Source organism: Theropithecus gelada, chromosome 14, assembly GCF_003255815.1.
Source record: "Theropithecus gelada isolate Dixy chromosome 14, Tgel_1.0, whole genome shotgun sequence".
Classification (NCBI taxonomy): Eukaryota; Metazoa; Chordata; class Mammalia; order Primates; family Cercopithecidae; genus Theropithecus; species Theropithecus gelada.
In genome coordinates this window covers 74973183-74998563 of record NC_037682.1, presented here as the reverse complement: position 1 = coordinate 74998563, position 25381 = coordinate 74973183, and the positions used below count along the sequence as shown (strand labels likewise).

Below are 25381 nucleotides of genomic sequence, written 5' to 3'. Positions count from 1 at the left end.
CACACACACAAGGCAAAATCTTTAAAATGACTGAATCTAAATGGTATGTACAGATACCGTATCATTGTGCTATTCTTTCAACTTTTTTTTTTTTTGAGACAGAGCCTTGATCTGTCGCCCAGGCTGGAGTGGAGTGGCGCAATCTTGACTCACTGCAACTTCCGCCTCCAGGGTTCAAGTGATTCTCGTGTCTCAGCTTCCTGGGTAGCTGGGATTACAGGCATGCACCACCATGCCTGGCTAATTTTTGTATTTTTAGTAGAGACAGAATTTCACCATGTTGGCCAGGTTGGTCTTGAACTACTGACCTTAGGTAATTTGCCCACCTCGGCCTCCCAAAGTGTTGGGATTACAGGCGTGAGACACCACGTCTGGCTGCTTTCAACTTTTCTGTTTGCAAATTTTCAAAATAAAAAATTGGAGAGAGGGGAAGACAGGTAAAAATATAGGGGGAATATTTGGTATAAGACTTCAAAGATGGGTGTAATAGATCAATAGTCTAAATGGAAAGATTAGCACTTAGATGGTGTGTATCATTTTCTGAGACTAGAGGAGTACAGGTAGTCATGTGGGTAGGTATGGGTGTGGGAATTTGAGAAAATATCAAGTGATCTCAATATTCTTCAAGAGACAGGAGGCAAGGAGAGTAGCAGTTGCTTTGTGGCATGAAGAAAGTATTGTTTTGGAATGGTTGCTGTGGGGAATGGCAAAGGAAGCTGACCAGGGATATGCGAAAGATTTCACAGGGTGCAGCAGAGCTGCTGCTAAGACTTGAGTGTCTGAAAATTGCTTCTCATTTTTGTTCCTATTAGCATCCCAAGCTTAGCGCCTATCATAGAACCCACCAGATTCTAATTGCCTGATTACTCCAATAGATCATGAGTTTGAGGGAAGGAGCTTGATTTTTATCTTCAGTTTCCAGCACTAAGCACAGCCCTTGGCATGTAGAGTAGGCATTCAGTGTATACGTATTAAATAAAATAGCAACAGTTTCACACATAACTTGTAAATCTTTTTTTTTTTTTTTTTGTTTCTTCTTACCCTCAGCTCACTGATGGGTTAGCTGCTTTTCTTCCATGCTCCCACAGCAACATAAATGTTTGTCATGCCCATTACAAACCCATATCATTGCATTTTCTGCACTGTATGAAATTACCTGTTTATCTGTCTGTCTTTTCCAGCAGACTAAAATATTTTGAGATCAGTGATCTTGTAGCTTTCTATCCCAAACTCAGCACACTTATTGGCCTATAATATAACAGGCATTTTCTGGTCTGAGCTGAACAATTAAAAAAGATTAAGTTTTGGTTTGCAAAGGCTTTATTTCTGGATGTATAGGTGATTTTAACAAATATTAATACTTTCAAAAACAATCTTAACAATATTATTAAAGTAAAATAAACAGTATAAGATAAAGTGCTCAATTACCTAATCATAGTATTCTAGATAAAACCTGGGGAAAACAATGGCTTTATATTTTAAAAGGCACAGTAGCACCCAGCACAGTCCTCTTTTTCAATTTGCTTCTCTCCAAGTGTTCAAAATGTAAGGAATGCTTTCCATACCCCTGAAGGCAAACATTTCCAAACAGATTTAAAAGTTCAGGAATTGGGTTCAGGTGACTTTTTGTTAAAACAATTCAGGTGACCAAGCACTTTGAGTATCACACACTGAAGGTGGGCCTTTTTCTGAAAATGGAAGGCAACATTCTAAACAAGAATCAGGTCCAAGAATAGGGTGCAGCTGAGGTGCTGCTAAGACTTGAATGTCTGGACATTTGGAAATCCAGCCTGAACTTTTACAGTTATATTTAGGAGTTTTCTCTTTCATAACAACTGCTGTAAGCACATTCTTTAATTTCTTCTTAATTAAACCTTTATTGGTTCCTTGTCTAATATGTTTCAGTTTCTTTCTTGGTAACTCTTGATCAGGGAAATGATGGGCAGCAAGGCATTTCCCTAGACCTATGACTTGGAATCCAAGCATATCTGAAGGAAATATTTTTTGTGTGGTAGGAGGGACCCATTCATCACTATCAGTTTCATGGCACTCAGCAAAAGGAGAGGGATTGAAAACTTCTGGTTGTGAAATACCAGATACAATAGGGCTTCTGATTTTCTGGCTAGGTGTTTTTATATTTTTTGGACAGCTTGGGCTGGCTTGCTGTTTGTCATTTTCCGGGAAAATCCTTATTTTTTCATAGTTAGCATCAAGATCTGAATAAAATACAGGTTTTTTAAAAGCTCTGTTTATCCCATGAATTCTTGTTTGGTGGAATCCTGAAATTGGAGTTGACTGTGAACATGGAACAAAGTCTTGACTATTTTCAACATTATATTCTGAATCTGATTGAAATTGAGGTGTTGGAGAGCAGGTTCTTGAACGCCTAGAGCCAGAAATGCTTTGCAAGGATAATTTTTGTGAAGGCTGGATGAAGTCTTCAGAAAGTGATCTCAGTGAAAAATCAGACTCTGAAGGATGACTTTCTGCCAAAGACGTTCCCTGTTGTAACAAAATTTCCTGTGATTTTTTGGTAATCTCTGTTGCAATGTCCATTTCTTTAGCAATATCATCAAAGAGATCAGCAGAGGCATCATAGCTACCTTCATAACCAATAGAATAGCTCTGCGTTAAGTTGTTATTGATATGTCCCCAAGGCATTTCTTTCAATGTATTTGTACTTCTATTTGGACTACTGCAAAGAGTTTCTAAAGGATATGTAAGTTTCCTGCAAATTGTAAAACTGTCATCTTGGTTCTTGGACCACCTATAATATTGTTTATTTTCTAATTTGCAAAGATCAGAGACATCATTGTACTTCCTAGAACATAGAGTTGTCAACTTTTCATTCATTACTGAAAGTGATTTTTCTCCACATCCATTCAAATATTTGTTATTTAGACTAAAATGGTCACTCTCTGAAGTACTGGGCCTAAACAGAATTTCATCCCTGGGTGGTGAGATTCTGATAGTCTTCTTAAGAGTAACTATTGTTTCTGAATCTTTTGAAGATGAAAACAGAGCTGACAGGTAAGGATTTGGTAGAAAATACTCTGACATACCTCTTCCACTATGATTTACAGAGACAGCCTCTACTTTGTTATCTGGTTGTGACTCCTTTTCAACACTAGGACTTAGATTTACTTTACAGTTGAAAAGGAAGTCATCTTTGCTACAGTTTGCTTTGACTATTGCTTGTGATGATCTTAAAGCTATAGGTGGTGTATGCAGGGCTCCAGTAGTTCTCTGGGGAGTCACAGATAACCTGCTGTGGTCTGCATGAAATGTATCAATGTCGTTATCTACATGATGCTTCCTACTACTGACATCTGCCTGGGTTATAGCAATCTCACTTTCAAGAACTGCCAGAAACTTGTTCAAGCTTTCAGAGAATGGCAGATCATCCCAAATTTGAGGGTCACCATCTTGGGAATTGCTGGCTGTCACTTCAAGTCTGACTAACGAAGGTGGACAACATGTAGACCTCTTTTGAAGGCTAGTGGGGGTATCTATACCATGATGCTGGAAACATGGTGGCTCATGCTGGGACCTATTTTTAATTTCCACTGCACTGTGGAAGGATTTTGTATTACTTGACTCAAGGGGCTCTCGCATTTCCAAAGAGAATAAATTAGAGTCATTAACTCCAATTTCATGATGACTGCTGTGAACTGCACTCAGCTCCTTAGCTTGTAAGCCAAGTTCTTTACCCAACTTTTCTGCTGTACTCTTTTTATCCATATATGAAACAAGGCTCCATGAATGCTGAATGGGATCATGGCAGCTACTGGAACCAGTGGCCTCTACAATGGAGATGGAATTTCTGTTCTGCTGAAGAGTACCAAAGGCCTTACTTTGTTCTGAAGCTGAAAAATCATCATTATCTGTTAGCTTTGAAACAATGGAAGTGAACTCAAGTGATGGCTGCCAGAATTTTGAAAAAGTATCCTTGCTGCAGGACTTGAAAAAATAAGAAGTGCTGTCAGAAGTATATATGCTGCTGAGATCACTATTTGAGTGATCTAAAGAAAGTAAGTGATTGTTAGGTGCGTGAGAGTCACACTGAAGTTTCCTGAAATTAAAAGTCTGCAGAAGTTGACAGAAGTAGTCAATGACAGTAAAGCCTGCAACACCTGGGTCCGGTAGAACAATCTGGCAAGCCACTAGTGATCTGGCTTTTCTTTTGTGGTCAGAGCATTGCTGTAAGAAGTTACTGGCATCTGCACCTTGTTCAGGGTGGCTTTCAAAATTCTGTGAAAGAAGTAAAGAAATTTAAGTAAGAATAAAATTGTCTTCCTTTTACTTAAAACATGAAACAGAGATTTAGCCAGGCACAGTGGCTCATGCCTGTAATCCCAGCACTTTGAGAGGCTGAGGCAGGCAGATCACTTGAGCCTTAGGAATTTGAGACCAGACTGGGCAACATGGTAAAACCCAGTCTCCACAAAAAAATACCCCCACAAAAATTAGCTGGGCATGGTGGTGTATGCCATGCTACTCAGGAGGCGGAGGTGGCAGGATCTCCAGAGCCTAAGGAGGTCAAGGCTGCAGTGAGCCATGATCTTGCTACTGCACTCCACCCTGGGTGACAGAGTGCAACCCTGTCTCAAAAATAAAATAAACAAACAGATTTAAAAGGTTAAAACAGACACAACTATTACCCCCACCCCCCAATTCCAATTCTGATTCTGTTAGAGTTATAGGCAAAGTAGCGTATGTAAAAGAATATAAACCTTAGAGTAAAGAGCTTGTTTAAACTGATTTGAAGAAATCCTAGTTCCAGCATTTACTAATAGTGTTGAGACTGGACAATTTATTTAACCTCTCGGGGTCTTAGTTTTCTCATTTATAAAATAAAAATAAAGATTACTGTTTAGTAATAAAATGGAAAACTGCACAGTGCCTAGAAAATAGTAGTGGCTCAATAAATGGCAACGATCATAGTTCTCATTAAATAAGGAAAGAGAGGAAGGGAGAGGAGGGGAAAAAAGGGGAGGGGGAAGAAGAGAGGAGAGAAAAGGATTGTCTATGATTTTCACAAAGTAAAGCTCTGTAGCCGCTGATTCTACTTTCCTTTTGGATTTTTCTCACTCTTCTGTTGTGGAGTGCTCTATTTCCTCTTTTAAAACCCTGATTTCAGTGTGGAAAAAAATGTCTCTTTGTTCCCTTTAGCATAGATGAGACAGAAAACTATTACTCCTTCAAAGTCAATACATTTTTTAACTTCTTCTACAGTCACTTTTATAATTATTTAAGACCATATTTCTTAATCTAGTTTTAGTATTCCTATCAATACTCAGATAGTTTGCCTTCAGTGTTCCATTATTCTCTTTTTATAGATGACAGAATTAAAAAGCTAGAGAATCGATGGAAGTTTTACTATATAATTTGAACAAAATCTGGAGGGCAAAATAAATACTAACAACCAAAAACAAATATCTAACATTTCTTTTTTTTTTTTTTTTGAGACGGAGTCTTGCTCTGCCGCCCAGGCTGGAGCGCAGTGGCCGGATCTCAGCTCACTGCAAGCTCCGCCTCCCGGGTTTACGCCATTCTCCTGCCTCAGCCTCCCGAGTAGCTGGGACTACAGGCGCCCGCCACCTCGCCCAGCTAGTTTTTTTTTGTACTATTTAGTAGAGACGGGGTTTCACCGTGTTAGCCAGGATGGTCTTGATCTCCTGACCTCGTGATCCGCCCGTCTCGGCCTCCCAAAGTGCTGGGATTACAGGCTTGAGCCACCGCGCCCGGCCATATCTAACATTTCTAAATATATAATAAATGTATATTTTTAAGCTCTGAAAGCATTTGAAGTAGGCTCCCCTGACTTTTGAAAGAGGAAGTTGTTACACATGGTGTTTTAACAGACCACCTATAGGCTATTTTTAAGTAGTTTAAAGTGTTTCCACAGGCCTTCACATTTATAGAACTCCTAACAACTATTTAGAAAATTCACAGCCGGGCGCGGTGGCTCAAGCCTGTAATCCCAGCACTTTGGGAGGCTGAGACGGGCGGATCACAAGGTCAGGAGATCCAGACCATCCTGGCTAACATGGTGAAACCCCGTCTCTACTAAAAATACAAAAAAATAGCCGGGCGAGGTGGCGGGCGCCTGTAGTCCCAGCTACTCGGGAGGCTGAGGCAGGAGAATGGCATAAACCCGGGAGGCAGAGCTTGCAGTGAGCTGAGATCCGGCCACTGCACTCCAGCCTGGGCGACAGAGCAAGACTCCGTCTCAAAAAAAAAAAAAAAAAAAAAAAGAAAATTCACATAATTCATTATAATGGAAATGTTAACAGATTATTAAAAAGAAAGTTAGTCTCAATTACCGTCACTCCAAAAATAAAGCTTTGTCCAACAAAGCAAGTTTCAACTGCTTTAGTTAATAGATTCTGAGTTGTATCATTGTCGAGTGTTTCTGGAATTTTATTAGGATCCTGAATGTACCTTGATTGGGAAAAAAAAAAAAAAAGTGAAGAAATAAACTTTGAAATTTTAACTTGCCATAAAGTCAGAGACACGATTAATTTGAAAATGCAGCATGAATCTTTTATAGAGGAAAAAAAAGTGACTTTAAGAGCCAGGCAGTTTGTTCTCTCTAGTTTCTCACAGCACAGAAAAACCAAGAAAACCAATTGATCAAGTGTGAGTAAAGTAGTTACCTGACTAACCATCAGGCCCAGCAATAATTATAGGGAAAAATAAAAGTGGCAGTGCAAATAGTGGTGGGATCTCTAGTCCTTCACTTCAAAGCAGGAAAAAGTCTTCCCTTTTCTCTGATAATCCTGGTTGTGGTCCCTTTATTGTCTCAAGCACAAAAACGTGGACATAGATTTCTTGTAAGTGATTAGGGGAGGAGGGCAGAAGATTGAAGGGGAAGAAAAGCTTTAATTGTTTATCTTTATATTCTCAGGACAATGTCATAAAGGGTCAAACTATGCAAATAAAGTTGCAATACAGATAAAAAAATAACAAAACTTCAATTTCTGATATGCAAATATTCCCTCAAATAGATTCTCCTGCCTTAGGGGGAACTTAACTGTTTGAATGCTAACCTCAATTTGGATAATCCTTCAATCTGAAATTATGTTACTTTCTTAGCCTCTATTTCTGTAACTTGGATTAGAGATTTATAATTTAATATTCTAATTACAGATTAATTACCCTAAATAAAAGGAGACTGTTTTAACATCATCATAATATGTATTCAGGGAATAAACATCTTTCTTAGTTGCTTGTCCTTTAAAGGAATTGACGATCTGGGGTTGAATGATCATCTTTTTACAAAAATGCATATTGCCGTATAAACTTGTATCTTCAAATTCTAAGGGCAGTCAGGAAAAAAGGATGTTTTAAGTATTCTTACCTGTGCAAACCAGAGGCAGTAATACCAAAAAATGTATCTAAGCAACTTCCAAATACAGTAATAACAAACAATTTGTTTGATTCTGCAACTTTTAAGGAAAGTTTGTATCTGTAATTGGCATTTCCAGATTCACCAGTACAGCCACATTTCGGACACTTAGACCTAGAAAAGTGGTGGAAAAAAGTGTGGGGATGTTCATTAAATGTTTTTCATATGATGAAAACTCCAGAAGAGTAAAAATTTAAAATAACATTTTGTGTATAAACGCTCCTACACAACTCAAATTCTTCTTAAACTCTTTCAGATCAACTTCTTTTAAATTTCTCTATTCAGAATAGTCAGCTTTACTGATTTAAATAGCCCCAAGTTGATAGAAATACATACCAAATTGATAGAAAACTAAAGGAGAACTGTGCATGAAAGAGAGGACAAAAAGGCCGGGCGCGGTGGCTCATGCCTGTAATTCCAGCACTTTGGGAGGCCGAGGTGGGTGGATCATGAGGTCAGGAGATTTAGACTATCCTGGCTAACACGGTAAAACCCTGTCTCTACTAAAAATACAAAAAAATTAGCCAGGCGTGGTGGTGGGCGCCTGTAATCCCAGCTACTCAGAAGGCTGAGGCAGAAGAATGATGTGAACCTGGGAGGCGGATCTTGCAGTGAGCCAAGATCGCACCACTGCACTCCAGCCTGGGGAACAGTTACACTCCATCTCAAAAAAAAAAAAAAAAAAAAAAAGAGAGGACAAACAATAAATAATCTCAAAATACTTAATACCTATTTATACACAAAGCACTTAATTGCATTTTTCTCACCATAATGAAAATTACTTTCTTTAATTCATTAGAATATGTTGATAACTTACCAGATTATAAAACTGTATATGAAAACCACGCAATTTAACTTGTTTTTTTTAAGACAATATGTAATGGTGGCTAAAGGCTTTCTAGTAGAAAAAGTACACATCTACATGGCAGTGTAACTCTATTGCCATGTACTCATTGTCTGACAGTTACTAAATTCTTGAGTTCCTCATCTATAAAGTCCAGGGCTGAAGAAGGATTAAAATAGACAAATAAAGGGTCTAGTGCAAATACTGTGAAATTAGTGTTAGTCTGCTTCGCCCTCATAATTATATTAAGTATTGTGATAATTACTGTCACTTGTACTGTTTCCTTCTTTTCTAGTTTGCAATGTATTATAACTCTGCTTTCTATCTTTCATGTTAATTTCCACCCCCTCAGTTATGTTAACTTTATTTAATAGACAGAATAGTCTAAAAATTTTTTTGAAATACAACAAGCACCTAAAAACATTTTACGGTAATGGCTAATACTAGAATTTTGTTTTTTCTTCAGGTTGCTAAAGATCTTAAAGAGTGGCAAAAGGCAAACAGAAAGCAAGGTGAAAGATAGTTGTATAAATTTGATTGTTGCCAGATAGCCACTAGGGGGAGTCTAAAATCTGTAGCTCTCAAAGTGACTCACCTTTATTAGATCTGTGCTATGATTCTTCTGCCATACTGAGGATGGATCTATACCAACCCATTCATATAATCCTACACAAATCTGCTGGAGTTTGTGCTGTAGGTTAGCCATAGAATGAATTAAAGGTAATTGACTCACTAGGGGAAAAAACTCCATTAGTACCAAACTCTAGTGAAATGAACTGTTTAAAATATTTATTGGAATTTCTTTAAAGGCTATGCAATAATAACGCATACATGTCTAATGTAAAATTCCTAGCAAAACTTAGACTAATTAATATGCATTAGCATTAAGTTTACAAATGTTTTCAACATACATTATTTCATTTTTATACGTAAAATTTACAAATAGAGAAATTAGTTTGAATTTTTATCTGAGATGACAAAGTTGGTAAATATATGACCCAAACCCAAGGCTGCGAACTCATATCATGAAGTTCTGATATTATGATATGATAACAGTGGGACCAAATGGTTAAAATAAAGAATTGCTTGCAATGACAATATCAATAATAGCCTCAAAAGACTATGTCTATTAGTGTTAATGCATTTACATATTAAACTATATATGTTTTTATAAAGTACATATGTATAATGAAGATATTTATTTATATAGTTTCCTTTCATCCTTTTAGGAACGATGCTGGATTGAAATAAATGTTAGTGGGATGTAATATAGATTAGAGCTTCTCAAACATTAATATGTATACAAATCATCCAGAGATCTTGTTAAAATGAAGATTCTGATTCAGGAAGTCTGGGATGAGGCCCAAGATCCTGCATTTTTAATAAGCTCCCAGGTTATGCTGATGCAGATGTACCTTAGGCCATACTTCGAGAAACAAGGACATAGACAACATATTCACATCACTGTCCCCTAACTTCTAGAGGCACCCCTATTTCTAAAATGTCATTTGATACAGAATAGCAGTTTTCAAACTTTCTGATTTCGCACTCCTTTATACTCTTAAAAAATTATAGAGAATATCAAAGAGCTTTTGTTTATGTGAATAATAGCTATCTTTTTTTATTCAAAAATATTTACTTGGGCCAGGTGTGATGGCTCACACCTGTAATCCCAGCACTTTGGGAGGCTGTGGCGGGCAGACTGCTCAAGCTCAGGAGCTCGAGTCCAGTCTGGGAAACATGGCAAAACTGCGTCTCTACCAAAAATACAAAAATTAACGAGCGTGGTGGCATGCGCCTGTAGCCCCAGCTACTTGGGATTGCTTGAGCTAAGGAGGCAGAGGTTGTGGTGAGCTGAGATTGTGCCACTGAACTCCAGTCTGGAGGTGAGAGTGTCAGACCTTGTCTCAAAAAAATAAAATAAAATAAAATAAAATAAAATAAAATAAAATAATTTACTTGCCAAAGATTGAATATATTCAAGGTATACAACATGATGATTTGAAATATGTATACACTGTATAATGATTACCATAGTCAATTTTTTTTTTTTTTTTTTTTCTGAGACAGAGTCTTGCTATTGGGCAGGCTGGAGTGCAGTGGTGCGATCTCGGCTCACTGCAGCCTCCACCTCTTGGGTTCAAGTGATTCTCCTGCCTCAGCCTCCCGAGTAGCTGAGACTACAGGCGCCCGCCACCACACCCAGCTAATTTTTTGTATTTTTAGTAGAGACAGGGTTTCACCGTGTTAGCCAGGATGGTCTCACTCTCCTGACCTCATGATCCGCCTGCCTCAGCCTCCCAAAGTGCTGGGATTTTGGGAGTGAGCCACTGCACCCGGCTACTATAGTCAAATTATTTAACACATCATACATTACCACTCATGCTGTACATTAGATCCACAGAACTTGTTCATCTTGTATCTGTCTATATTTCTTTTTTGGTTTGTTTTGAGACAGGGTCTCACTCTGCTGCCCAGGCTGGAGTGCAGTGGTACTATCATGGCTTACTGTAACCTCAAACTCCTGGGCTCAAGAGACCCTCCTGCCTCAGTCTTCTGAGTAGCTGGGACCACAGGCACATGCCACCATGTGTGGCTAATTTAAAATTTTTTTTAGAGATGGGGGGGTCTCACTGTGTTGCCCAGACTACTCTTGAACTCCTAGGCTTAAGTGATTCTCTTGTCTCAGCCTCCCAGAGTGTTGGGATTACAGGCGTGAGCCATCACACCTGGCCTCTATTTATATTTCTCATGAAATGAGAAATTAAATGAAAGTGAGAAATTAAAACTGAGAAATCAAAAAAATATTAATTCATTAAAAACAGACCCATTACATGGTTAACACAGAAAACATACTTTTATGAAAAAGTTACATTTTTCAAATTTTAAAAATTAGTAAGAAGAGACCAGCATTTTTTCACATTTTGCAAATCTCTTTAATGTCTGGTTTCATAAAAAGACAGCTGGATTCTCATATCTGCTTCTCTGCTCAATCTGTTGTGATAGTACATGTTATGTAGCCTCTGGGAAACTCCATTATGCACTCATGAGAGACTGAGAGTGAAAAGGCAAATAATGCCTTAGAATTACGAAAACAGATTTGAGTTCAAGGAGCCTCTGAAAGGATCTATCTGAAATAATGGCTGTAATTTGCTATCTTTTTTGTTTGATCCCAGTTAAAACACTGAGTTTCATTTGTTTATTTTTTATTTTTATTCATTTTTGAGACAGGGTCTTGCTTTGTTGCCCAGGCTGGAGTGCAATGGTATGATCTCAGCTCACTGCAGCCTTGACCCCTTAGGCTCAAGTGATCCTCCCACCTCAGAATCCTGAGCAGCTGGGACTACAGGCACATGCCATGATGTCTGGCTAATTTTGTTTATTTTTGGTAGAGGATAGGTCTCACTATGTTGACTAGGCTGGTCTCAAAATCCTGGACTCAAGCCTATCTTGGCCTCCCAAAGTGCTGGGATTACAGTTGTGAGACACTGAGCCCAGCCTAATTTTAATTTTTTTTTTTTTTTTTGTAGAGATGGGGTCTCACTACATTGCCCAGACTGGTCTCAAACTCCTGGACTCAAGCAATCCTCCCATCTTGGCCTCCCAAATGCTGGGATTACAGGCATGAGCTACTACGCCCAGCCTGATTTATTTTTCTAGTGTCCTGATATTTAGCCCAGATGTAGAAGAACTGGATTAATGTTTTCTTAGTCTTGAAAACCTTAAAAAATCAGATGAAAGCAATGGACTCACTCTCTCCCCCCAAAAAACATATATGAACACAATATTCTACATATTTTAGGGACTGGAGGAGTCATACACACCTATAATGTATCCACAGATTCCAGTTTAAGAATATCCTGACTATATGATTATATAATATCCTTTTCCAAGTTTATAGACCCAGATTAAATATACACAAAGTAATGAGACATATTTTAAAAAACATATCTCTTAATGCTTCCACATATCACTTCCCCCACAAAATAAGAAAACTATGATCTATATGTGTGAAATTAAATTTGACTTGCTTAAGTAAATGATATAAGCTCTTTGGGTACTTGGGAATGGGGGAGAGGATAGTAGTCTCTGAGCGATGAGTCCTATTTTAAGACAGGAAAAAAAAGTTATTAGTGTTAGAGACGGATTTCTAGGCTAAAAGGGATTATGAGTCCCATTAGTCACCCAGAAGGGCAATTTCTCTCTGTTTGGGCTGGATGGATAGCTTGTCTGGATAAACAAATCCCTTCTCCAGCTTATAATTTTGGGGAGAGTACAGACATACACTATTGTGTGTGTATGTGTAGTTACTGCTTCTCATGACGGACCGAACTAACTTTGTACACTTTTTTTTATAGATGTATGTCTATGTTTGTATATTTATATAATGACATCCCCTTTTGAATGAAATTTAACTTGGAACACTAATATAAGGATGAGAATACAGATCTTGTTGAAACTAACCTGGGGGCCTGGAGTCCTTCCTACTACTCAGCACTACGCACTATTACTACTCTAATCCCATCTCCCTCCAGAAGCACTTCCATGGAGCGCCAAGGCTCTGCAGAATACCTATAGATTGAAAACTACTTTCAATCTACTGATCTTATCTTGGAGGTTAAGAAAAGAAAAAAGTTAATTCCATAAAGCACAAAATACTTATTATGATTACAGTCACTAAAAATTTCAGGTTCAAAGAAAATATTTAGGGAGGCCTCTCTGTTCTTCAGCATCTCTAAGATCTTCTGCAAAGGCAAGAGCATGGAAATCCTCTGTCATAAACTTGCTGTGCTATAGCAATGGGGAAATGAACATGAAGAATTTCTATTTCCTATGTTGGCGTACAACTGATTTCAAGTAAGAAAAGGGGAAAGCAAAAACAACAGTAGAAAAGATAAGTACCAGGATTTAGATCATCATGGCGAATGGGAGGCAGGATTAGATTGCAGCCCAACTCGGACGGACAGAGCAGCATGTAGGGGCTCGCGTCATGAATTTTAGCTCCAGAACAACTGCAAGAACAAACAGGAATCCCAAGAGGACCCACAGACCCTCTGAAGGAAGTGGACTGCTCCTGCAGGACCTGGGAGACACCCCAAATACTGTGTGGTATTCGTGGCTGAGAGACCCATAGACAATTCACATCACAGGACTCTGTGCAGACAAATCCTGAGTCCCACCCTGGAGCCAGATAGACTTGCTGGATGGCTAGACCCAGAAAAGAGACAATCACTGCAGCTCGGCTCACAGGAAGCCACATCCATAGGAAAAGGCGGAGAGTATTACATCAAGGAAACATCCTGTGGGACAAAAGAATCTGAACAACAGCCTTCAGCCCTAGACCTTGCCTCTGACAGAGCCTACCCAAATGAGAAGGAACCAGAAAATCAACTCTGGTAATATGACAAAACAAGGCTCTTTAACACCTCCAAAAAAAAAAAATCACACTAGCTCACCGGCAATGGATCCAAACCAATAAGAAATCCATGATTTACCTGAAAAAGAATTCAGCGAGGCACCAGAGAAAAGCGAAGCCCAATGGAAGGAAATCCAAAAAACAATACAAGAATCGAAGGGAGAAACATTCAAGGAAATAGAGAGCATAAAGAAAAACAATAAAAACTTGAGGAAACATTGGACACACTTACAGAAATGCAAAATGCTCTGGAAAGTCTCAGCAATAGAATTGAACAAGCAGAAGAAAGAAATTCAGAGCTTGGGGCTGGTCGTGGTGGCTCAAGCCTGTAATCCCAGCACTTTGAGAGGCCGAGACGGGCGGATCACAAGGTCATGAGATCGAGACCATCCTGGCTAACACGGTGAAACCCCGTCTCTACTAAAAAGTACAAAAAACTAGCCGGGCGAGGTGGTGGGTGCCTGTAGTCCCAGCTACTCGGGAGGCTGAGGCAGGAGAATGGCATAAACCCGGGAGGCGGAGCTTGCAGTGAGCTGAGATCCGGCCACTGCACTCCAGCCTGGGCGACAGAGCGAGACTCCGTCTCAAAAAAAAAAAAAAAAAAAAAGAAATTCAGAGCTTGAAGACAAAGTCTTCGAATTAACCCAATCCAACAAACACAAAGACAAAGGAATAAGAAATTACGAACTAAGCCTCCAAGAAGTCTGGGATTATGTTAAACAGCCAAACGTAAGAATAATCAGTGTTCCTGAGGAAGGAGAGAAATCTAAAAGTTTAGAAAACATATTTGGGTGAATAATTGAGGAAAACTTCCCTGGCTTTGCTAGAGACCTAGGCATCTAAATATAAGAAGCACAAGAGCATCTGGGAAATTCATCACAAAAAGATCATCACCTAGGCACACTGTCATCAGGTTATCTAAAGTAAAGACAAAGGAAAGAATCTTTAAGAGTTGTGAGACAGAAGCACCAGGTAATCTGTAAAGGAAAACCTATCAGATTAATAGCAGATTTCTCAGCAGAAACCCTGCAAGCTAGAAGGGATAAGGGTCCTATCTTAAGCCTCCTCAAACAAAGCAATTATCAGCCAAGAATTTTGTACCCAGTGAAACTAAACATCATATGCGAAGGAAACATAACAATCTTTCTCAGACAAACAAATGCTGAGAGAATTTGCTACTACCAAGCCACCATCACAAGAACTACTAGGCCGGGCACAGTGGCTCACGCCTGTAATCCTAGCCCTTTCGAAAGCCGAGGTGGGTGGATCATCTGAGGTCAGGAGTTTGAGACCAGCCTGGCCAACATGGCAAAACCTCATCTCTACTAAAAATATAAAAATTAGCCAGATGTTGTGGCGGGTGCCTGTAATCCCAGCTACTCGGGAGGTTGAGATAGGAGAATTGCCTGAACCCGGGGGACGGAGGGTGCAATGAGCCGAGATTGCGTCACTTCACTCCAGCCCAGGCAAAGAGCGAAACTCTGTCTCAAAAAAAAAAAAAAAGAAAAAGAAAAACTGTGAAAAGGAGCTCTAAATCTTGAAACAAATCCTGAAAACACATCAAAAACAGAATCTCTTTAAAGCATAAATCATGAAGGGCCTATAAAACAAAAATACAATTTAAAAAGCAAAAACAAAAAAAACCCAAGATACACAGGCAACAAATACCACGATGAATGCAATGCTACCTCAAATCTTAATACTAACATGGAATGTAAATGGCATAAATGTTCCACTTAAAAGATAAAGAATAGCAGAATGGATAAGAACTCACCAACCAACTATCTGCTGCCTTCAGAAGACTCACCTAACACATAAGGACTCACATAAACTTCAAGTAAAGGAGTGGAAAAAGGCAGTTCATGCAAATGGACACCAAAAGCAAGCAGGGATAGCTATTTTTATATCAGACAAAAACAAACTTTAAAGCAACAGCAGTTAAAAGAGACAAAGGACATTATATAATGATAAAAGGCATTGTCAAACAGAAAAATATCACAATCCTAAACATTTATGCACCTAACACTGGAGCTCCCAAATTTATAAAACAATTACTAATAGACTTAAGAAATGAGATAGACAGCAACACAATAATAGTGGAGGACTTAAATACTACACTGATAGCACTAGACAGGTCATCAAGATAGAAAGTCAACAAAGAAAAAATGGATTTAAACTATGCCTTGGAACAAATGAACTTAACAGATATATGCAGAACATTTCATCCAACAACTGCAGATTACACATTCTATTCAACAGCACATGGAACTTTCTCCAAGATAGACCATATGATAGGCCACAAAATGAGCCTCAATAAATTTAAGAAAATTGAAATCATATCAAGTACTCTCTCAGGCCACAGTGGAATAAACTGGAAATCAACTCCAAAAGGAACCTTTCAAAACCATGCCAATACACAGAAATTAAATAACCTGCTCCTGAATGATCATTGGATCAAAAATGAAATCAAGATGGAAATTAAAAAATTCTTCGAACTGAATGGCAATAATGACACAACCTATCAAAACCTCTGGGATACAGCAAAGGCAATGCTAAAAGGAAGTTTATAGTCCCAAATGCCTACATCAAATAGACTGAAAGAACACAAACTGACATTCTAAGGTCACACCTCAAGGAACTAGAGAAACAAGAACAAACCAAACTGAAACCCAGCAGAAGAAAGGAAATAACCAAGATTAAAGCAGAACTAAATGAAATTGAAACAAAAACAAATACAAAAGATATATGAAACCAAAAGCTGGCTCTTTGAAAAGATAAATAAAGTTGATAGACAATTAGCAAGATTAACCAAGAAGAGAGAAAATCCAAATAACCTCATTAAGAAACAAAACGGGAGATATTACAACTGACACCACTGAGATACAAAAGATCATTCAAGACTACTGTAAACACCTTTACACAAGCTAGAAAACCTAGAAGAGATGGATAAATTCCTGGAAAAATACAACCCTTCTAGCTTAAATCAGGAAGAATCAGATACCCTGAACAGACCAATAATAAGCAGCAAGACTGAAATGGCAATTAAAAAATTACCAACAAAAGGCTGGGCGTGGTGCCTCATGCCTGTAATCCCAGCACTTTGGGAGGCTGAGGTGGGTGGATCACGAGGTCAGGAGATCGAGACCATCCTGGCTGACACCGTGAAATCCTGTCTCTACTAAAAATACAAAAACAAAATTAGCCGGGCGTGGTGGCGGGCACCTGTAGTACCAGCTACTCAGGAGGCTGAGGCGGGAGAATGGCAAGGGAGGTGGAGCTTGCAGTGAGCCGAGATCATGCCACTGCACTCCAGCCTGGGCGACAGAGTGAGACTCCGTCTCAAAAAAAAAAAAAAAAAAAAATTACCATCAAAAAAAAGTCCAGGACCAGATGGATTCACAGCAGAATTCTACCAGACATTCAAAGAATTGGTACCAATCCTTTTGACGCTATTCCACGAGATAAAGAGGGAATCCTCCCTAATTCATTCTATGAAGGCAGCATCACCCTAATACCCAAATCAGGAAAGGACATAAGCAAAAAAGAAAACTACTGCCCGATATCCTTGATGAACACAGACGCTAAAATCCTTAACAAAATACTAGTTAACTGAATCAAACAACATATCAAAAAGATAATCCACCATGATTAAGTGGGTTTCATACCAGGGATGCAGGGACAGTTTAGCATACATAAGTCAATAAATTTGATATACCACATAAACAGAATTTTAAAAACGAAAATCACATGATCATCTAAATAGATGCAGAAAAAGCATTCAACAAAAGCCAGCATCCCTTTATGATTAAACCTCTTAGCAAAAGTGGCATACAAGGGACATACCTCAATGTAATAAAAGCCATCTATAACAAACCCACAGCCAACATAACAATGAACGGGGAAAAATGGAAAGCATTCCCTCTGAGAACTGGAACGAGACAAGGATGCTCACTCTCACCATTCTTCTTCAACATACTACTGGAAGTCCTAGCCAATGCAATCAGACAAGAGAAAGAAAGAAAGGGCATCTAAATCAGTAAAGAGGAAGTCAAACTGTCACTGTTTGCTGACGATATGATTGTTTACCTTGAAAACCCTGAAGACTCCTCCAGAAAGCTGCTAGAACTGATAAAAGAATTCAGCAAAGTTTCTGGATACAAGATTAATGTACACAAATCAGCAGCTCTTCTATACACCAACAGCGACCAAGCAGAGAGTCAAATCAAGAATTTAACTCCTTTTACAATAGCTGCAAAAAAACAAAAACAAAGACAAAAAACCAGACAAATAAACAAATTTAGGAATATACCTAACCAAGGAGGCAAAAGACCTCTACAAGAAAAACTGCAAAACACTGCTGAAAGAAATCATGGACAGCACAAACGAATGGAAACACATCCCAGCTTGTGGATAGGTAGAATCAATATTGTGAAAATGACCATGCTGCCAAAAGCAATCTACAAATTCAATGCAATTCCTACCACCACTATTCTTCAAAGAATTAGAAAAAAACAATTTTAAAATGCATATGGAACCAAGACATAGCCGGCATAGCCAAAGAAAGACTAAGCAAAAAGAACAAACCTGGAGGCATCACATTACCTGATTTCAAACTATACTATAAGGCCATAGTCACCAAAACACCATGGTACTGGTATAAAAATAGGCACACAGGCCAATGGAACAGAATAGAGAACCCAGAAATAAACTCAAATACTTACAGCCAACTGATCTTTGACAAAGCAAACAATAGTGGGGAAAGGACACCCTTTTCAACAAATGGTGCTGGGATCATTGGTTAGCCACATGTAGGAGAATGAACCTTATACAAAAGCAACTCAAGATGGATTAAGGACTTAAATCTAAGACCTGAAACTATAAAAATTCCAGAAGATAACATTGTAAAAACCCTTCTAGACACTGGCATATCCAAAAGCAAACGCAATAAAAACAAAGATAAATAGCTGGGACTTAATTAAACTAAAGAGCTTTTGCATGGCCAAAGAACAGTCAGCAGAGTAAACAGACAACCCACAGAGTGGGAGAAAATCTTCACAATCTATACGTCTGACAAAGGATTAATATCCAGAATCTACAATGAACTCAAACAAATCAGTAAGAAAAAAACAAACAATCCCATCAAACAGTGGGCTAAGGACATAAATAGACAATTCTCAAATGGCCAACAAAACATGAAAAAAAGCTCAACATCACTAATGACCAGGGAAATGCAAATCAAAATCACAGTGCAATACCGCCTATTCCTGCAAGAATGGCCATAATCAAAAAATCAAAAAACAGTAGATGCTGGTGTGGATGCAGCAATCAGGGAACACTTCTACATTGCTGGCAGAAATGTAAACTAGTACAGCCACTATGGAAAACACTGTGGAGATTCCTTAAAGAACTAAAAGTAGAACTATCATTTGATCCAGCAATCCCATTACTGGGTATCTACCCAGAGGAAAATAAGTCATTATGTGAAGAAGATACTTGCACATGCATGTTTATAGCAGCACAGTTCAGAATTGCAAAATCGTGGAACCAACCCAAATGTCCATCAATCAATGAGTGGATAAAGAAATTGTGGGTGTGTGTGTGTGTGTGTGTGTGTGTGTGTGTGTATGATGAACTACTACTCAGTCATAAAAAGGAATGAATTAATGGCATTTGCAGTGACCTGGATGAGACTAGAGACTATTATTCTAAATGAAGTAACTCAGGAATGGAAAACCAAACACCATATGTTCTCACTGATATGTGGGAGCTACGCTATGAGGACACAAAAGCATAAGAATGATACAATGGACTTTGGGGACTTGGGGGAAAGGGTGGGAGGGGGTGAGGGATAAAAGACTACAAATAGGGTGCAGTGTATACTGCTCGGGTGATGGGTGCACCAAAATCTCACAAAGCACCACTGAAGAACTTACTCATGTAGCCAAATACCACCTGTACCCCAATAACCTATGGGGAAAAAAAGATAAGCACCAGAAATTATGGATATAGTTTAAAAAATTTTTGTGTCAATGTAGTATATGCAGAAAACAGGTTATATTTCCATGGACTATGTTTCCACAGGCAAGGACTATGTGCCATGGGTTTTATATTCCAAAAGAGTCCCGTCACAAGTCCTTTCCCAGGGCATTTTAAGCTCTAAGAAAGAGAGAGGAAGATGTCATTCTGAATACAAATTTCGCTGCCAATTTGGAAGTAATATGGTGATTATGAAGGTAGACAGAATTCAGATTGTGTAGGCTTGAATATGTTTCTGCCCCTAACTAGATGGCTGTGTGATGATTTGCGGTAGGTTACTTATCTTTTCCAAGCTTCAGTTGTCTCCTTTAAAGGCTGGCATTAACAACAGCATTCACTTCATAGGGCTGTTGTATTAAAAGATATAATGCCCACAAAGCTCCTAGCACAGTGCCTACTGTACAGTAAACACTCACTAATGTTATCTATTGGTATTACCAGTCTAAATAAGTAACAATGGCATTATTGTTCAACCTAAATTTTTGTTGCAGATTATCTTTAAAATAAATGACTGGAAAGAGTTTTAAAAATATTTTATATCTATATATTACTGATAATGTATCAGACAATGTTCTAGGCATGTTATGTATATTAACCTATTTGATCCTTACAAGAACCTTATGAGGCAGATATCACTTTCCCCATTTTGAGGCTCAGATAATTACAGTGACTTGCCCAAGGCCACACAGCTGTAACGGCAGGGTTGTGATTTGAATCCAGGCAGTCAGCTCCAGAGAATTATGCTTTTAATCATGATAACATACTGCAATAAGGTAAAGTATACTTATAATAGATTATAATAATAATAGCTACCACTTTGGAAATTCTAATATGTTATGTATTCTACTAGAACATTTCTGTGCATTATCTCTAATTTACAATGATCCCATATTGTGGGTACCATGATCCCACCTTACAAATGAGTAATTAGACTCACAGAAGTTAAATATCTTGCCCTAGGTCACATAGTTAATGAGAGCCAGAGCCTACATGCAACTCTGTTGTGTTCTCTGAAGCTTGAAATTGTTCCATTACAGTAAGTCCTCATTTAACGTTAGTGATAGGTTCTTGGATACTGTGACTTTAAGCAAAACTACTTATAGCAGGTTCTCAAATAACATCATTATAATGTTGATGAGAAAAAAATGTGTTTCACTATACATCATTTTGCTTACAGTTGCGGTGTCTTAGAATCCGACAACATTAAGTAAGGACTGTATACCACACTGCTTCTAAGTATAGATTCTGATGAAAGGCAAATAGCCCATGGGTTTTAGTTGTTTCAAATGACAGGCAGGAACCTGAAAATGGGTGAACCTAAGACAATCTAAACACTATCATGCTATCACTTATTCATTCATCTAACGAACACTTGTTGAACATTTTCTATGAACTAAGCCTGAAGATGGATGCCAAGGATTTAATGATGAATAACACAAACAGGGTCTTTCTCTCAGAGCTTACAAACGAGTACTTGAGAGACTGGCTTAATAAAGGAACAGTGTGATAACTACTTCAAGGATTACTTAGAGTCTAGATATGAGTTAGAACTGCCCATCTCCCTTTGTGCCTCCCCATTCAATGCTAACTAGACAAAAAGACTAGTTAAGAATATTGCTGGCACACTACTCTTTCTTACATAGTTCTAGCTACTTACTAGTTATTCTTATCCTCTCTTCCATGCAGAGAGACAGTGTTCTGGAGAAACTTCAAACCTAACCTCTCATTTCTACTCTATAAAGATCAGAGGAAGACCTTAGGCTCTCAGGTATAGTTGGCTTGCATCTGAGCACATAATAAAGAATTATATGCCAAACACCTTTCTAGTTGCTAAAAGATAGAAATTACTATAACATAGTCCCTGGTCTCAAGGAGTTTATTTATTTACATTATAAACTATTCTAAGGATCATGCAAAAATAAACAAACAATAAACAAAAGCGTCCTGTATTATTCCCAGGGATATCCCAGAAATGGGTTAAGTGTTGTACCCAGTATTGGGACTTACTGAGAAGTTATTTTTCTTCAATGAGGCAAGCATTTAGCAAAGGACTTGACAGTAACTTAAAACTTTTCTCTAGTAATAGATGATTAGCAGTGAAATCTGTTCTGGGATTTACAGAAGAACCAACTCCTGAGAGTTGTCCTGGTTTAGTAAATCTGGTCCTTGCCCTTGAGCCATAGGAAATCTACAGTGTGCACTTGTATTTCCTCTCTCACCCGTACAGACTTTACTTTTACCTTTTGGAGACCAGGATTATCCTAGAGAAGCACTTCTGACATGATGGATATATAAAACTCGAATTCTGGAGAGCAAGTACTGAGGCTAGAAGAAATTTTCTTCTTCTATTCATGTGTTCACACCGTGGCCTGCAAAACAAAATAGCCATTGGGATGACTGGCAAATCTTTCATTACAGTGCAAATTCATTTCTTAGGAAAATCACAACCTCTATTGCAAAGCTAATAGATGTCATGTGTTTCACTTTCAAAGTGAAGGTAGTGTCAATGTATTGGAAAATTAATTCTTTTTCTACTTAAAATATTAACAGGAAGAAAATCAGATTTAAAACAGTGTGGTTTAAGCAAATTCTTGTATCCTGTTTCTTAATAAATGCTCTATCCCAGTAATTCAGGAAAGATATCATTTAGCTTCTTCACACCTTTACAAGAAGATACAAAACTTGTGTCTGCCATCAATACAAAGGAAACTACAGGTTGAGCATCTTGAATCTGAAAGTCCAAAACCCAAAATCTGAAATGTTTTGAGTGCCACCATGATGGCACAAATCAAAATTCCACACGTAAGTACTTAACACAAACTTTGTTTCTTGCACTAAATTATTAAAATAATTGTGGCTGCGCGGTGGCTCATGCCTATAATCCCAGCACTTTGGGAGGCCGAGGCGGGTGGATCACCGGAGGTCAGGAGTTCGAGACCAGCCTGGCCAACATGTTTTCTCTACGAAAAATACAAAAATTAGCCGGGCATGGTGGTGAGTGCCTGTAATCCCAGCTACTCAGGAGGTTGCAGCAGGAGAATTGCTTGAACCTAGGAGGCGGAGGTTGCAGTGAGCCGAGATTGCATCATGGCACTCCAGCTTGTGCGACAAGAGCAAAACTCCATCTTTAAAAAAAAAAAAAAAAAAGTATTGTATAAAATTACCTTCAGGCTATGTGTAAAAGATGTATATAAAACATAAACAAATTTTATGTTTAGACTTGGGTCTCATTCCTGTATCTCATTAATTGTATGCAAATATTAAAAAATGCAAAATTCACAAGACTTCTGGACCCAAACATTTCAGATAAGGTATATTCAATCTGTACACGAACTTACATGAATCTTTTAAAGAACCTAAATTGGTGGAAATGGTTCTTTTTTAGCTGAAATATCGTTTTATTAGATTCCAGTGTGCTCATTTTATACATCTTGAAGAGAAAAGAAGACTTCAGATTTTGTAAACAGAAAAAGTAAAATGTTACATGTGAAACGATAGCTCAAAGTGTTTTAATATCCTTGTATAAAACACACCAGGAAGGCCAAGGGTGGTGTCTCATGTCTGCAATCTCAGCACTTTGGGAGATTGAGGTGGGGGGATCACTTGAGCCCAGGAGTTTGAGACCAGCCTGGGAAACATAGGGAGACACTGTCTCTACAAAAAATACATGAGAATTAGCTGAGTGTGGTGGCACATACCTGTAGTACCAGCTGCTTGGGAGGCTAAGGCAGGAGGATCAAGGCCATAGTGAGCTATGATGATGCCATGGCACTCCAGCCTGGGTGACAGAGCAAGACCCTATCTCCAAATAAACAAACAAAAAAATCAGAGGAGTAAAATAATAAAATACAGACATACCTCATTTTATTATGCTTCACTTTATTAAGCTTCACAGATATTGCATTTTTTTTTTTTTTTTTTTTTAAACAAATTGAAGGTTTATGGTAACTCTATCTCAAGCAAGTCAATTTTTCCAGTGGCATGTGCTCACTTTCCACCTGTCACATTTTGGTAATTCTCACAATATTTCAAAAGTTTTCATTTTTATTGTATCTGATGGTGACTTGTGATCAGTGATCTTTGATGCTACTACTGTAATTGTTTTGGGGCACCACAAACTGCACCTGTATAAGACGAATTTAATCTATAAATGTGTATCCGACTGCCCCACCGTCTCTCTCCCTCTTGTTGGGTCTCCCTATTCTGAGATACAATAATATTGAAATTAGGCCAATTATTAACCCTACAATGACCTCTAAGTGTTCAGGTGAAAGGAAGAGTCACATGTCTCTCACTTTAAAACAAAAGACAGAAATAAAAATTAAGGTTAGTGAGGAAAGCATGTTGATAGCCGAGATAGACCAAAAGTTAGGTTTCTTGTGCCAAACAGCCAAGTTGGGAATGCAAAGGAAATGTTACTGAAGGAAATTAAAAGTGCTACTCCAGTGAACACATAAGTAAGAATGTAAAACAGCCTTTTTGTTGATATGGAGAAAATTTTAGTGGTCTGGATAGAAGATCAAACGAGCCACAACATTCCCTTAAATGAAAGCCTAATCCAGAGTAATACTCTAATGCTCTTCAATTCTATGAAGGCTGAGAGAGGTGAGGAAGCTGCAGAAAAAAATGCTTGAAGCTAGCAGAGGCTGGCTCTTGAAGTTTAGGAAAAGAAGCCATCTCCAAAACATAAAACATAACTTGCTGCAAGGTAAAGCAGCAAGCGCTGATGTAGAAGCTGCAGAAAGTTATCCAAAAGATCTAGCTAAGATAACTAGATCTTAACTAGTTGATGATGGCGGCTACACTAAACAACAGATTTTAAATGTAGACACAACAGCCTTATATGGGAGGAAAATGACATCTAGGACTTTCATAGCTAGAGAAGTCAGCGCCTGGCTTCAAGGCTTGTCAGCACCTGGCTGCAAGGCTTCAAAGAACAGGCTAACTCTCTTGTTAGGGGCAAATGCAGCTGGTGACCTGATATTGATGCCAGTGCTCATTTGCCATTCCAAAAATCCTGCAGCCCTTAAGGATTATGCTGAATCTACTCTGCTTGTGCTCTAGAAATGGAAGAATAAAGCCTGGATGACAGCACATCTGTTTATAGCATGATTTACTGAATATTTTAAGCCCACTGTTGAGACCTATTGCTCAGAAAAAAAGATTTCTTTCAAAATATTAATGCTCATTGACAACGCACCTGGTCACCCAAGAGCTCTGATGGAGATGCACAAGGAGACTGATATTATTTTCATGCCTATTAACACATCCATTCTTTACCCATGGATCAAGGAGTCATTTTGACTTTCAAGTCTTATTATTTCAGAAACACATTTCCTAAGGCCATAGCTGCCATAGATAATGCTTCTTCTGATGGATCTGGGCAAAGTAAGTTGAAAATCTTCTGGAAAGGTTTCACTACGCTAGACGCTAATAAGAACATTCATGATTTATGGGAGGAAGTCAAAATATCAACACTAATTGGAGTTTGGAAGAAGCCGATTCCAGTCCTCATGGATGACTTTGAGGGGTTCAAGCTTTCAATGGAGGAAGTGACTACAGATGTGGTGGAACAGCAAGAAATCTAGAATTAAAAAGTGGAGCCTGAAGAGGTGACTTAATTGCTGCAATCTCATGATAAGGCATGAACTTATGAGGAGTTGCTTTTTATGGA

At 38.4% G+C, this 25381-nt stretch overlaps 1 protein-coding gene across 1 annotated transcript; it reads right to left on the bottom strand.

Annotated features, from left to right (window-relative positions):
• Window positions 1-1302: 1302 nt before the first annotated feature.
• DDIAS (DNA damage induced apoptosis suppressor) lies at window positions 1303-13813 on the bottom strand. The gene is made up of 4 exons (XM_025355963.1): window positions 13751-13813; window positions 7364-7525; window positions 6327-6444; window positions 1303-4251 (listed from the first exon to the last, which is right to left on the bottom strand). Exon 4 carries the CDS (start codon window positions 3739-3741, stop codon window positions 1630-1632), a length of 2112 nt encoding a protein of 703 aa, XP_025211748.1. The 5' UTR covers window positions 3742-4251; window positions 6327-6444; window positions 7364-7525; window positions 13751-13813; the 3' UTR covers window positions 1303-1629.
• Window positions 13814-25381: the final 11568 nt, after the last annotated feature.

What these genes read in the sequence shown, in the direction of transcription:
- DDIAS (XM_025355963.1), bottom strand. Translation starts at nt 3,741, where the DNA reads ATGGATAAAAAGAGTACAGCAGAAAAGTTGGGTAAAGAACTTGGCTTA.